The sequence below is a fragment of the Sceloporus occidentalis genome, unplaced genomic scaffold, assembly GCF_023333645.1.
Source record: "Sceloporus occidentalis isolate IW3139 unplaced genomic scaffold, rSceOcc1.0.p SCAF_1, whole genome shotgun sequence".
NCBI lineage: Eukaryota > Metazoa > Chordata > Lepidosauria > Squamata > Phrynosomatidae > Sceloporus > Sceloporus occidentalis.
The window spans coordinates 228,145,171-228,160,226 of NW_028316981.1; the positions used below are offsets into that span (position 1 = coordinate 228,145,171).

A 15,056-nucleotide genomic window follows, 5' to 3' on the forward strand; every position below is an offset into this window, starting at 1 on the left:
ATGATTATGTTTGGAGCTTTAAGTTAACCTTTATGGAAGTAGCAGCAAAAACTACAACATGACAAAAATAGGGGGATCCAGAGACAAAATGATAGCAAGAAAACTCCTTCAGCTGTATTTTGAGAGTTGCACTACAGGCTCCAGCGCGATTAGAAAAGTTCCCAGTACACAGTAAACCAGTTGCTCATTCTGAGCATTCCTTTGTTTCACCTAGGTAATATAAATTAATCCTTTGTTTCCTGTCAGAAGATTTTGGCAGTGTTCTTATGGAAGGAGGAGCTTTCTTTTTTTAAAAAAAAAGATTCTGCCAACTGGAAGCCTCTGGGTGAATCCAGAATATCAAGTCTTAATTTTATTTTACATTCTACCTTTGCCAATTATAAAACTATTTCTTGTATGTGAACAATCTCTTCAGTGGGTATTTAACTGTAATTGTCTACCCTGCAGTTTGTAATAAAAGTTACAGAAAATAAGAGTAAGAGAAATAGCAAGTGCTTGTGTGATTATTACCTCTTTCAAAAATAATTTTGAAAGGATTGAGAAGGAGCCAGTGAGGGTTATATTAAGAGAAACAAGAATATGCACCCTGAAAACTTAAATTCCATTAATTATCTTCTTCTGTGCCATAGTAAAATTACATATACAAGTTTAGTTTTTCCAGTTTTAATCCTGTCTCATTCTAAATAAATCATGGCGATGTTATTTTTTTGTCTCAAATCTGAAAATAGCAAAAAACAAAATTAAAGACCCGCTCCCATAAAACATTCCCAATAATATGTCAGGCGCAAATCACTGCGAAGGGAGAACTATCTATTCCTGCAGTGCTGAGAACAGAAATCTGTAATGTCTGACATATAAACAATGCTAAGTCTAGCATGCTGTAAGTTCTCAGATGCCATGTGTTTGAAAAACATGGAGACTTTCAGGTTCACACTGTCAATTCATTATTTTCTGCCACCATATACCTGCAATGGATACATCTGGAAATTTCTTGAACTTTAGAATATACACAATCAAATGCTTAAGGCTGGTTTATCCATACATTTAGGTTATTGCACATGGTGGTCCTTGGCATGTGTCTTTCTCTTTTGTTGTGGTTGCATGGAAGCAAATAAATAAAAATAAATTGGTTTCACAGTTTATATATTCATTAGCTGCTGTTCTGTTCAAAGTTTTCTGTAAAAGTTGCCTTTGATGTTACATGTTGTACCACTACTTATATGGACCAAAACCCAGCATCTTCAGGTACTTTTTCAGACAGAAAAATTACATAATCAGAATGGCTTCATATCAGAATTTCTCATACTTGTTTCATAGTAGGTTTAGTTTAACTTTGTTGATGCCATTGGCAGGGGAAGTATTGAAGTTCATGAGAGTGGCAAATGCAACATGTTTTGCATAGCTTCAGTCTACTCTGTAGACCTTCTTCAGACCTAGGGAAGCTCTGGGTCATGCTTTCGTCAGACAGGCTGAGAGAAGAGAAGTAGCAGAAGAAACAATGTCTTCTCCCCGACTATCCTGGCCTGTGCAGACACCACCTAAGTCCCATAACTTTCCTCTATTGCAATTTTCTCCAGTTTTTGAAGAGAGCAGTGTGTATATATAGGAAAATATATCTCTGCAATAAATGTGCAGCCTTGCTATTTTTGTCTCCAGACAAAAATATATGACTCTCTTAGGCCCAAAACAGACAGGCCAATAAAAGTGGCTTCTGGCCACTTCGGGGGCATGATGTTCAGATGACACATGCCCACAAAGTGCCCCGAATCTACTGTGAAGCCACGTTGAGGCAGCAAGAGCTGGACTTTTCAGGAGCAGATTAAATCAATGCCTGCTGGTGGGCCATTTGGGACCACAGCAGTGGTTGGCCACATTGGGGGCGAGCTGCCTGGTCACTGCAGTCCCAGCATGATGGGAGCAGGACCGGCCAGATACCGCTCCTTCTGAACCAGCTGCGTCAGCCCTTAGTCATATAAATATCCATTTTAAATTCACTTTAACACTCTGGCATCGATTCTCATCAGGATCAATAAGCCATGAAAGGCAATTTTTTTTCATTTTTTGTGGGTTTTTTGGGCTATCTGGCCGTGTTCCTGACATTTCACTTGCATCTGTGGCTGGCATCTTCAGAGGAGGTGTGTGTGTGGTATATGTGTGTGTGTGTGTGTGACCCTTGGTTGAGAGAAAGTGATTTACATGTTAATCATTGTTTTGGTCTGTTGGTGAATGGTAGGGCTTCAGGGTAGGAGGATATGCAAGGAGAAATTGTGTTTATTTAATTAGTGATCCATTGTCTGCTAGGAACCCCCTGACCCTGGATGATGTTCATTTGCATGTGCTGAGTCTTGATTTTGGTGTTTTTCAGGACTGGTAGCCAAATCAGTCCTGAAAAAATATACCCCACACACCTCCATTCTCTGAAGATTCCAGCCACAGATGCAAGGGAAATGTCAGGAATAAATTATTCTAGAACACAGCCACTTTTCCAACACCCCCCCCCAAAAAAAAAAAACCACTATGGATGTCAGCCGTGAAAGTCTTCAACTTCACATTGAACATCTCTCTGGGGGAAACTGTTCCAAGACAGCTGGAGACTGGAATAACTCCAAACCAGGAGAGCACATCTACTCTGTTCATTAACCTTTCTACTATACTGCAGAGACACAGAAACCATACCTTCTCACAGCAAAAAGGACCTTAAAATCCCCACAAACCAACCTTATCTACAACCGAATGGAACATGCACTGTTACAGGAGAGAATGCACACCACCTGCAAAGAAGGAGCTGCTGTCACTCCACCTCAGCATCAGTCAAGAAATGAACACCCAATAGTGAGACAAAATTGACAACCTCACCTTCAGAAAAATGGAAAAAGATATGGCAGACCACATGGAAAGACAAAAATAAAAATTCATCAAATGCCACAGACACCAACGGAAACCCTGGCTGGACACATTATGAACTATCATCAATCTGACAGAGTGGCAACTTTCAAAAGAAGAAACATCCATTATGTCCAAAGGAGGTAATTTTGTGGTTTCTACCATCAGAATTCCAGTTGGAGACAGCAATGCCCAGGTTGAATCTGCCCTCCACCATCTCCCAGAGGAGGAAGCTGAAGAGATAAGAGGAGAAACAGCAAGGATTCTACGTAAGGCAAAACCACCACCCAGCAACATAACCAAAAAAGAAAGAAAAGCTATCAAGGATCTCAATCCAGATCCAGAAATCGTAATTCTCCCAGCAGATAAAGGCAATGCCACAGTAATCATGGGAACAGAGCAGTAAAAACAAAAAATCAAGGAACTTCTGGATCCTGCAATATACAAAAAACTGAAACAAGACGCGACCAACAAAATCATCAGGAAAACGAACACTTTGATCAAGAACTCGGTTCAGCCAACCACACTCCAAAGTCTATGCAAATCTGAGGTTCTCCCACCAAGACTGTATGGATTTCCCAAGATCCACAAGGATTCCATTCCACTCCAGCCCATAGTGATCGCCATTGGATCCCTCACATATGACTTACAAGTTTCTGGCCACACAATTACAAACCCATATAGGGCAAACCCCCCACTACATCATGGACTCAGTCTACTTCATAGAAAAAAAATCAACAACCTCGAATTCAAATCTGGAGACAGACTGATCAACTTTGATGTAGTCTCCCTGTTCACCAAAGTCCCCATAATGGACACTATGGCACTCATCCAACAATTTTTTTCTGGAAAATATCACAGCCCGGTTTGAAGGGTGCCTCACCACAAGCTGGATTCTGTGAGCAGAGAGATGGGGTAGCCATGGAAGCCCTCTGAGGCCCATGATAGCAAACGTTTACATGGAACACTTTGAAAAGCAAGCCCTGGAAACAGCACCAAAAAAGCCCACAACATGGTTCTGATATGTGGATGACACTTTCACCATTTGGAACCACAGAAAAGATCTGACCATGTTTTTGAACTATCTGAACAACATCCACCCGAACATCCAATTCACGATGGAAAAAGAAAAGGATGGAACATTGCCATTCTTGGATGTCCTGATCACCTGCAAACCAAACTAACAATTGAGCCACATGGTATACATAAAACCTATGCAGAGAGACAGGTACCTACACAAAAACTCCATCCAGGACAAGAAAGAAGCACAATAAAAACACTGATAGACTGTGCAAAAAGGATCTGTGTACCCCATGTCCTGGAAGATGAACTGAAACACCTAAACTGTGCTCTACAGGCTAATGGTTACGCCAGCTCAGGTATCAGAAGAGTTGCCAGACCCAGCAAAACCCGCAGGAGTAAAGACAAACAACCACCCAAAGGGAAGTTATTTTTATCATACATCAAAGGAGTCACAGACAAAATAAGGAAACTGATGAGGAAACACAACTTCCAAATGATCTACAGACTGACCAAAAAAATCTAGCAAATGCTGTGCTCAGTGAAAGACAGGAGAGACCTTCTCACAGCCACAGGAGTTTACTGCATACTGTGCAGCTGTAAACAAGTCTACATAGGGACCACCAAACGCAGTGTTCAAACGCAAATCAAGGAACATGAGAGATACTGCAGACTGGTCCAGCCAGAAAAATCTGCTGTAGAATACATTATAAACCAACTTGGCCATAAAATGCTGTTTGAAACACTGAAATTCTGGACCATGACAACAACTATCAGGTCAAAATGCACAGGGAAGCCATTGAAATCCACAAACACCTGGACAACTTGAACAGGAAAGACGAAACCCTGAAAGTAAACAAAGTTTAGCTACTAGCCCTGAAAAACACCCAAATCAAGACTCAGCACATGCAAATGAATGTCACCCAGGAACAGGGGCTTTCCCAGCAGACAATGGATCACTAATTAAATAGACACAAATCTTCCTTACATATCCTCTCACCCTGAGGCCTTGACATTCACAAACAGACCAACACACAAATTAACATATAAATCACTTCCTCGTAACCAAGGGTCACACAGTATATTTACCCCACACACCTCCATACCAGCATTCTCTGAAGATGCCAGCCACAGATGCAGGCAAAACGTCAGGAATAAATTCTTCTAAAATATGGCCACATAGCCTGAAAAACCCACAAAAAATTATGGATGTCAGCCGTGATTTCACAATTATTTTTAATTAGGACATTATGCATTAGTTTTCCTTTTTTTTTTTTTTTTTTTTTTGCTTAGGGTATATTCCTAGACCAAACACAGGAGGAAGGAGAGGGGTTTACTCAGTCTCAATGAGCTTGGGCTAGGCTATAAGGCTATTGCCATGGATGGAAGGGAGATGGAAGTTAAACTGTAACTCGTTTTTGAAAATGTTTATGTAAATTCAATTTCTTTTATCTGTGGTAGACATCCATATCTTGTGAGATTTGGTATTTGCTAACAGCAAGCAACTTTGAAGAGTAACCTAGAGTTCAGGTCTTGCTGTAGTGAGGGAGAGAATACTTTTTCCAGGAAACTCTAGGACGTAAAGATTTTGTGTCAGAGCTGTATGACTTCCTGTACACAAAGGATGATTATTTTTTATTGGAGCCATTGGGTGTGGCAGCAGGAGGGAAGGACAAACATCATCACAAGGAAAGTTGATAGGGACTGTAGGAGCCAGTGGTACTGATAGGGTTTACAGGCCCCAAACATAGATAGGTAAGTGAATTAGGTTTCTGATCACATGCGTGCAGAGAACAATGAGCACCAAATTTGAGGGACAAGAAGCAGTGTCTAATAGTCTTTGTCATTCTTGTCACACACACGTGTGTGCGTGCGCATACTGCACTATTGTGGCAACCAGGAACCTCTTAAGGAACTTCTTTAAGGAACCTCCTGAAGAAATTTAATGACCCCAATGACATCACCATTTTTTTTCAAACTAGCTGTTTTCAGGAGGAGAGAAATGGGGCCATTTGTTGCTATTAATTGCCATCAACCCAGATTAGATTTATGATGGTTGTATGAGTGAAATACTTCAGTTCTTTGTACAGATCCATAATAAATGTTTTGGTGCTGGATGCACTAGTTCTATGTGTAAGTGGACAGCTTTTAATTGGAGAACAGTCAGATTAGTGCAGAGCTAAACTACCCAACAGTTGTGCAAAGGGTCTCCACATGCACATACACACACACACACACACACTTCTCAGGGTTATAACTGCAAAGTGGCATATAGACTTTTCTCTTCTTTTTATTTCAAGATAAACTTTTTTCAAGATAAGAAAACTTTTGTAAATATATTTTAAAAGAGAGCTAGGAATGTTCTCGAAAAGATCCTGCATGACAAATGGCTGCCCTAACAGCTCTTTTTCCTCATACAATCAACCAGAAATTATGTAATTATGTAGCATCATTACCAGTCCTATTTTCATGCATGTGACTACTTGGCAATATTATTCTAAGCAGGGAAGAAGTGTAGCTTCTGTCACATGCACAAAAATGGGTCTGGTAATGATGCTATATAATTCTTTCAAGCAGTGATTGTTCCATGACAACCAGTCCAACCACATTTGTTGTGATCCCGCTTCGATCCATTGGGAGAGGCGGGAAGATAGAAATAAAAATTATTATTATTATTATTATTATTATTATTATTATTATTATTATTATAAGGTGGTTTCACAAGATCTCATTAATATCACAAGACATAAAACATCTAGAACACTACTTATGCCCTTACTCTTGACTTTGGCTGGCCTGAAGTAAGCAGTCCAGCACTTCCCAAGCTAATCAGTTTGCTTTCAATCCCATTATTCCTCCCCCTACACACAATAAAAATCTACACATGATTAATGAAATTACAGTTGTTATCTGTGTTAGTCATAAATGCAAAAGGGGATTGAACAGTGCCCGTATAAAAAGATACACTTTTATGCTGATATTGTGTATTATATAGCATAAGTACAACTGAAACTTCTTTGTATGAAACAGTCTGCCTATCTTTTCCATAGTCTTTTAATTGCTTTCTCCTTTCTTGAATATGGCTTCAGAATTACCTTGATCGTTTTATTAGTGTAAGCATTATATTGTCAACTGTTTATTATTCATAATTTCTTCAGAACTTTTCAGAGACAAAGATGCCTGCAGTTTCCTCATTTGAGATGAATTTTAACATGAATATTTACAAATCCTGTTCAGAAATGTGTACCCGGGGCTGTAGCCTCAAGCAATCATTTCACTGAATATCCTACTGATCACTCAGACTCATACTATCATATAAGCCAAGGGTTGGCAGTGTATACTGCCAAATGCATGCAGGTATCCAATGTGGCTGCCTAGGATCCTTATCACCCCCAGGAAATAATTAATCCCACAAATGGACAATTGCATTTTTGTAAACTGGAAGAGATGCTCCATCACAATGTGTTTCTAAAAAAAATACCTTGGCCTAAAAAGTTTTGGATAGGTAAAGGAGAAGAGAGAATCTACATTGAATTGGCCAATTATACCACCTCCAAGAGGCTTTGGGTGTATGATTTTGGAGGTGCTCCAGGGTAGGGAATGCCAGGGACCTACCAAGGTAGAGTGGAGTGGGCAATGGCCCTCAATCCCTCAGAACCTGCCCATCCTGCTACAAGTGCTCTTGCACACATCCAGAACTATTTCAGAAACAAAGGGGCTATACAGACTGGCACTTTGTGCTGGCCTGTGTGAGGGGTGAGCGTCTGCATGCTCCAAGCCCTTATGCCACCACCCGGGAGCCATTTTGGCATGTGCCTTTCTAGATGGTGCACCTCCATTGCAGTGCCCAAACGCCACAATGCGAAAGGGGTGTCATAACGCCGTGGCACTAATGATGCCCCTTCCAGGGAGCTGCTTGGGGTGGCTTCTTTTTGCTCCCTGCAGGGACCGGATCACTACCGCTGCGTGTAGTTGCAGCACCTATCTGGGGTAAAAAGAAGAAGAGACAGGCATGGTTGCGCCATACCTAGGCCCAGAAGCAGGTGAAGGGCCCTTCATCCATCCCAATTGCCACTGTCCAGGGACAAAAAAAGAGGCAGTATCAGCTGCTACCCCACAGCCATCCCCTTTCCTTCTACCTCGTGTCTTTTTAAATTGTCAACGAGAGGACAGTGAACTGCTTTTTCTTGATCTTTTTGTTGTAAAGTACCATGTGCAATGATGGTGCCAGATAGATAGATAGATAGATAGATAGATAGATAGAATTTATGATGATGATGATTTAGGGTCAGGTAGCATGTTACACTTGCCATGAGATACCAAGCAAAAAGCTTCCCATATTACAAATGCAGTGTGATGGGTGTTGTGTTTTAGAATGGTTTTATATTGGTTATTTTGCACTATTTTTACACATCATGGTTTGAAGGATCAGAAATGATTCCTGTGTATATATACTCTTTCACTTTAGCCATACAACTTAATGCTTTATTTTGGGGTTTGTTGTTTGCATACCCTGGCTTTATATCTAATTTGCAAGTAAATACTGATTTATTTAAAGAGGTGCAACAGCAAACTATGGTTTGATCAGACAAGAAAGTGTAATACATTAAGCCAAATGTGCAAGGGAAGAAGGAAAGGAAGGAGGAACACATAAGTATGGTGCTTCTTCCAGTCCTGCAAGCCCTGGTTTGAAATTTGTCTGAATGCAGCCATCATGTTACAGTCATCCTCATTCCTTGTAGTTTTTGTGCAGTTCTATTTGAACTACGCACTTACAGTGAGCAAAACAAACAACCCCTAGAAGATACAGGTAAGCAACTTGTCTTTAGGCTGTATGTGTTCCTACCTGCACTAGCAATATCTGGCAAGGCCATGGAGGGTCGTAATGATGGCAGGAAGGTAGTAATGAAATCTACATGGTAAACTATTCTAAACATGGAAGTGAGGATAAGTTATCAGAAAGAAGCATTTTGGGTGATATCTCTATTGCAAGTGTAACATTGCATAGCGTTCTTGAGCAAAATAAAACAAGACTGATTTGGTAAAGTAGTTTTAATTCTACCAGTTTATTGGCTGTAGGATTCTAACACAGAATTATTATTTTGTCTAGTGAAAACATTTGTATATTTCAACTAGTACTATTTTAAGCACCATTTCTTCAAGATTCCAGTCCTGTCCTCATACAATCTCTACACATTCACACTTAATGCCAACAGAAAGGCCAGTGTTGTGTAACTCTCTGTTTAAGCAACATTCTTCTGGTCAAAGGCTTATAAAATTCTAGTGGGATCTGCTTAGTGTTATGATATAAGATTTATACATCCCCGAGGAGTCATAAATAATATTGACAAACGTATTGCATGGAGCATTTTCAGAATAGTCATAAGATAAGAGGTCTGAGAGGCTTAGATAAACGTCTAAATTCAATTTGTTAGCCATGCGGTATCAACAATCTTATCTGTCACTTAATAGAATTTATTTTTGTTTAGTATTACTCCCTCACCAAAACCTCTTCACAAATGTGAATGTTGATTTTAATACTAGTTTGTTCTTTATTCATAAAAATGTTTTTATTTACTCAGCATAGTTATTAGAAAGTTACTGGCAATTTGAGCTTGATTCCTAAAAAGCAGCCAACTGAAGGAAATTCAAATTTTTCCATATGTACTTGGGTTGGGGGGTCTTCTTTTAGCCATAAATACAACAGGTAAATGATTGACACTGATACTTGTGTCTGTTATGTTGACCTAATATTCTACATGTTGGGAATAAACCATTTGACAAGATTACTCTGGTTTGGTAAGCAGTACAGTTAGCCCTCTGTACCCACGGATTCTACATCCATGGATTCAAGCATCCGCAGCTTGAAAATACCTCCCACCCCAAAAGAAATCCTGAAACAATCCTTGATTTTGCTATTTTATATATAGGACTCAATTTTACCATGCCATGAGACTTGAGCATCCACAGATTTTGGCATCCACGGGAGGATCTCAAACTAAACCCCAGAGGGATACCAAGGGCTCACTGTACATGCTCCATCCAAAGCCTTGCTGGCACAGGTTTTGAACTGCTCTGTTAGAGTTATTAACACTTCTCACAAATTGTATCTATATATTTAAGTATGTTTGTGAAATGAACACTAGAATGATACAATATGAAGTTGGGTTGTTATTCAAATATTCATTCTTATTTAGGCTGTTACTGCTGCAATATTGTAACTATTTATTCTGCTGTCTTCTTCCCTCCCTCCCTCCCTCCCTCCCCTCCTCTCCCATCCCTTCCTCTTTTCTTTTCCTTCAACAGTCCTGGTACCTGGGCTAGCTTGGTTCCTTTTCAAGTATCAAACAGGACACCAATCCTGCCCACAAATGTCCAGAATTATGGTTTGAACCTAATTGGAGAGCCTTTCCTTCAAGCAGAAACAAGCAACTGAGGGAGATCAAAACTGAACAGAATACTAGAAAAGAAAGGAAGACGGGACAAAAAAAAAAATCACAGAAGAAAAAGAACCTGAAGAAAGAAGAAACATAGACCAGCAATTGCAGCACTTACAATCACTAATTCCCTTAAGGTTGAAACTGTAATGGTGTTTTGTTTTGTTTTTTAAAAAAAGGGTCGAAAATATTTCAGTGATGAGTAGAAAGATGTTCCTCCTAAGTAGCCTTTGTTCTATGAAATCCACTGGGAAATAGATGTTCTGTCTCTGACAATATATTTTAACTGACTTTCTAGATGCCTTAATATTTGCATGATAAGCTAGTTTATTGGTTTAGTATTCTTGTTGTTTACGCATGGGATCACTATTCCTAGTTAGCTCTCAAAACAAAGGCTAGGAGGCATCCACAGAGCTGCAGGAGAATGAGGGCTATGAGCCAACTTTTCTCAGCACTCTGATTTCTAAATGTTTTTAAAGGAAAAAAAAAAACCAGAAACCATTTAGCCTTTAGTTATCAACCCAAATTTATTTGACTTTGGCCCTTAACCCAAACTTTTCCTAATGTATTACCCCATTTGAAATTTTCAGGAAGACACTTAAATAGGCATTTTATAGAATCAATGCCTCACTTTGGGTTTTAAAAAAGTGTTATCTTCTCATGACAATAAAAACAAAAAAAGAAAGATGCTAAAAATAATTTCCCCCACTAAGGAAAACACTTAGAGGCAAGTGCAATTTTAAAATTATATCTAACGGGGATCATTATTATAAGTCCTTTAGCCCTTGGACTCTAAATTGAGGGGATTAAAAAAACAAGAAGAATTTCAAAAAGTATTTCAAGCAAATTTATTTTCCCCTCAGTTTTGAAAGGGGGGCGTTAAAAGGCATTAATTAATTCAAGACAAATCATGTACTTGAGAAAAAGAAATTAATGGAAACACAGCACTTATGTTGATTTAGCTTCTGCCTCCTTTGAGGTATCTTATTTATTTAAAGTTACTGGTTGGATCAAGAACCCATGGAGAATAGGAAAGGTTCTATAAAATCTTCATCACAGAGACGGAGAGAGGTAAATCCATGTCACTGGGGCAAAGCTTACAGTTTACAAATGGGAATGCCGGGTTGTTGGGGGGATTCAAATATATTTTTTAGAAAATGCACTCTTTAAAAAAGCCTAATGACAGGGTGCTGAAAACTTGCATGGTGCTCTCAGAAATTAGCCTTGTTTGACAGATTTCTCATACTGACAGTAATGTGCATGGGCAGATACATTTTGCCTCTATGTCTCTATAAAACAAATAATTAAACCTACTCTATCCAGTAATCCTAATTTGCACGAAGTTATAATGTCCACATAACGTGCCTTGCCTTGAAATCTAAAAAGTGACATCACTACACTTGTTTTGCTGCATTTATTATCATTTTAAATCTTTACCATTTTTATGACAAAAATATTTTGTACTCCAGATGGGAAAATGAAAAAAAGTGACATCATGGATTTTTTAAGCAGTTATAACGTTATCTCACATTTATAAAGCATATCATGGCTGTGTATAGTTGCCGCTTAAAAATTGTAATCGACCAGCAATATTTTCAGTATTTTGGTGTTTTTTCTATTAATCTTTCATGTTTTTCATCTTCCAGTTAATATTGGGGGGAGGGGATTCAAATTTATACGAATTATGCAATACCAAGTTTTGCCTATGTAGGTAGTGCTTTTAGCTGTATTGGTTATTATAGGTAAGTACACAGATTTAAAAGACAAAAGATTAATGTATGCTTTTTGTTTGTTCATTTGTTTGTTTTAATTGACCAAAGTGGGTACTGCTATTTTTGCAGTGTGATGAGGTCCTTTTGTGTACTAAGAGATGGACAGGGGATTTTTTTTTTATACATACATATATCTATATATTCTGGGGAGGGTGGGGAGGATTTTTAACACTTGACAGTGTAGCTGTGAAGCAGTGCACCATTGGCTAGGTGAGGGCTGCAAAGCGACTCTTCTGCCTACTGTGATAAAAATCTCAAAAAGGTATCTTTTTAACTTTCCACCTGGGGTGCAAGCTGAACTCATTTCTGGTTTTAAAATAATAGTGGTAATAATGATTATGATGGTAAATAAATAAATAAATAGATTCTGTTGGAGGCAGACTTGAGTTGAGGAAAAATATATATTCTTTTTTCAGTTTGAGATATCAAGACCCACAGAGAGCAAGAGCCTTTTAAAAGATGCATCATCCCTTCATCGTGGCAGAAAAAACATAAATTGGAGTTAAGAATCACAAATACAATATATGCCCCTCCCAAATGGTCCTCCAAAGGCATCTTATCACACTAGACTTTATATTTCAGCTCAGATGGAAGAAAGGAAACCCGTACCATGTGATTGTGAAGTGCTCTTGTTCTCAGAGCCTCAGAGTAACACATTACAATTACTCACACATGAAAAGCAGCCAGCTCTGCTTCTTTAAGAATTGTAGAGTTGGAAGGGATCTTGGAGTCCAACCTTCTGCTCAGTGCAGGCTGTACGATGGCAACAGGTTGTCCAGGCTCTCTGCTTAAGTTATCTCCAGCAAAGGAGATACCACTATCATGCAGGGATTTTCCCATACCCCACCCCTGCCCACAACAAGGCTAAAAGTCTTACTCCATGGCAGGACCTATTGCTTTTAATCTGCTACATATAGCTCTCTTTACCACATTATGTTCTTAGCACTGACAGGAACAAAATGGGTGAGCCTTGCTTCAGTCATTTCCAGGTGTCTCTGTCTGTAGGAAGCTGGGGAAGGGAACACTTCAGAGTTCATGTGAGTGAAGCAAAGCTGTCCCATTTCCATGTGACTAATTGCAGCATGTAGCCAGATCCTTAAATTCTATGTAAGTGGTGATAAGAAGGGGAAAAAAGATTGGGCCTTAATTCTCAGATTCAAAGGAGAAAGATCACAACAGTATTTCTGTTCTTTAGTACACCAAGCATCCGGGCAGCGGCAGAAAGGGCTGATCAGTGTGATGGTAAAGTGCTACCTTACCCACAGATGTGTACTCACATCTGGGCATGTTCTTCTCAGTTGGCATGGTACTATGCAATTTGTCTTTTATCTGTACCTTTAGAAAAAATGTAACTTGAGTAGCCACTGAAAGAAGTTTGTACTGAAACATAGTCTTGATGTGCCATGGACTTCATCAGATAAACACTGAAAGGCAGTTCTATACAGTATAATCAAGTTATGGAGAAATAACCCCTTCAAATAGTTCCTTTAAAAATGTTTTAAGACAAAATTTATTTATTTTATTTTATTTCAGAGATTTATATCCCGCCTTTCTTCCACAATGGGATTCAAAAGTTATTCTAAAAGTATTTGAAACCAGGGATAGACCAAGAGCGCCCCCTCCCAATTTTGGTGCCCTTGATCTCTCCAGACTCCTCACCTGCCCTTTTCTGACCACTTCACTGTTAACAGTACCAATTTTTCAAGACCAGAAGTAGACTTCCAGCCACTTCTGGTATTTGTTTAGTTTAGTTTTGGTTTTTGACAGTCCCTGTAGCCCCTGCAGTGTTGTGGAGGAGAAGCTGACTCTTGGATCTGCTGCATTTACCCACCCTATCTTAGGTGCATTGAACACTTATTTCCTTGTTTGGAACTGAACATAGCTGTTTGCTTTTCTTCTTCTTCACAGCAGCTTCCTAGTACTGAACCAGAAACAACTACAGTTGGCCCTCAGTATCCACAGATTTTTTTTATCCACAGATTCAAGCATCCACAGCTTGAAAATATTCCAAAAAATATAAATTCCAATAAGCAAACCTTGATTTTGCCATTTTATATAAGGGATACCAGTTGACTGTGCCACTGTATTGAGTGGGACTTGAGTATCCACACATTTTGGTATCCATGGGGGGTCCTGGAACCAAACCCCGGGGGATACCAAGGGCCCACTGTATTGAAAAGGCCCTGAATTTGAAAAGCAGCTTGATAAGCAATGTCCAAAGCCTTCATTCAAAAATATTAGTTATAATAATGAAGATAGCTCTGAAATCCCACTTTACTTGGGAGCCTCACTGTCTGAACTTTTAACTTTTAGCCTACATTTCTCTGATTTTCCATTTGCATCACCGTTAACGGTGAATGCTGTATTAACTGTTGTTTTCTCCCTTTTGAATCTCCTTTAAAATAGTGACGACCATGGGAGGAGCAGCTGCTGAAACATTGCATTCTCTAGAGCTTCCCTATCCTGACTTCCAATTTTGTGGTTAAAACAGTAGAATTTTTGTGGTTACAATAGAACTCTCTGAGAGAGTTGCATCTGCAAGGCTTAATGGCAATTAAAAGATATAAGAAGACTTTTTTTTAATTTGTAAGGTTTATATTTAACTAAATTAGGAATGCAACCAATTATATGTTGGCTCTTTTTTTCTGAGCCCAATTGTAAGTGAATTAATTCACTAACTGTATTATGGCTGCTGGAAATAACTGAAATATTCAAGCAGATCTTACTGAGCTTCCCTTAGGATGTAGCCCAATAAAAGAGATAATACAATCTTCTCTCAGCAAATTATTTAATAACAAACAGGTATGGATTGTATAGTCAAAGCTGATTGGAGGACTACAACTGTGTAGCTATTCAGCAGGCTGCTTCTTAAACGTGGGACAGTAAAACAGGATGAAACAAAGATGAGTTCAGACTTTAAAGTGCAATAGTTTAAAAATATACT

At 39.0% G+C, this 15,056-nt stretch overlaps 1 protein-coding gene across 11 annotated transcripts in view; it reads left to right on the forward strand.

Moving 5' to 3' along the window:
- The window catches only part of NFIB (nuclear factor I B), a 328,904-nt gene that overhangs the window by 310,553 nt on the left and 3,295 nt on the right, over window positions 1–15,056 (forward strand). For 10 of the 11 annotated variants that reach the window (XM_089489504.1, XM_089489520.1, XM_089489583.1 and 7 more), the window contains one exon: window positions 10,210–15,056. This exon is cut by the window's right edge and continues 3,295 nt beyond it. In XM_089489504.1, coding sequence (XP_089345630.1) covers window positions 10,210–10,339 — 130 coding nt within the window. In that variant the 3' untranslated portion in view covers window positions 10,340–15,056. The remainder of the gene's footprint in view (window positions 1–10,209) is intronic. The other variant, XM_089489556.1, reaches the window with a different exon arrangement.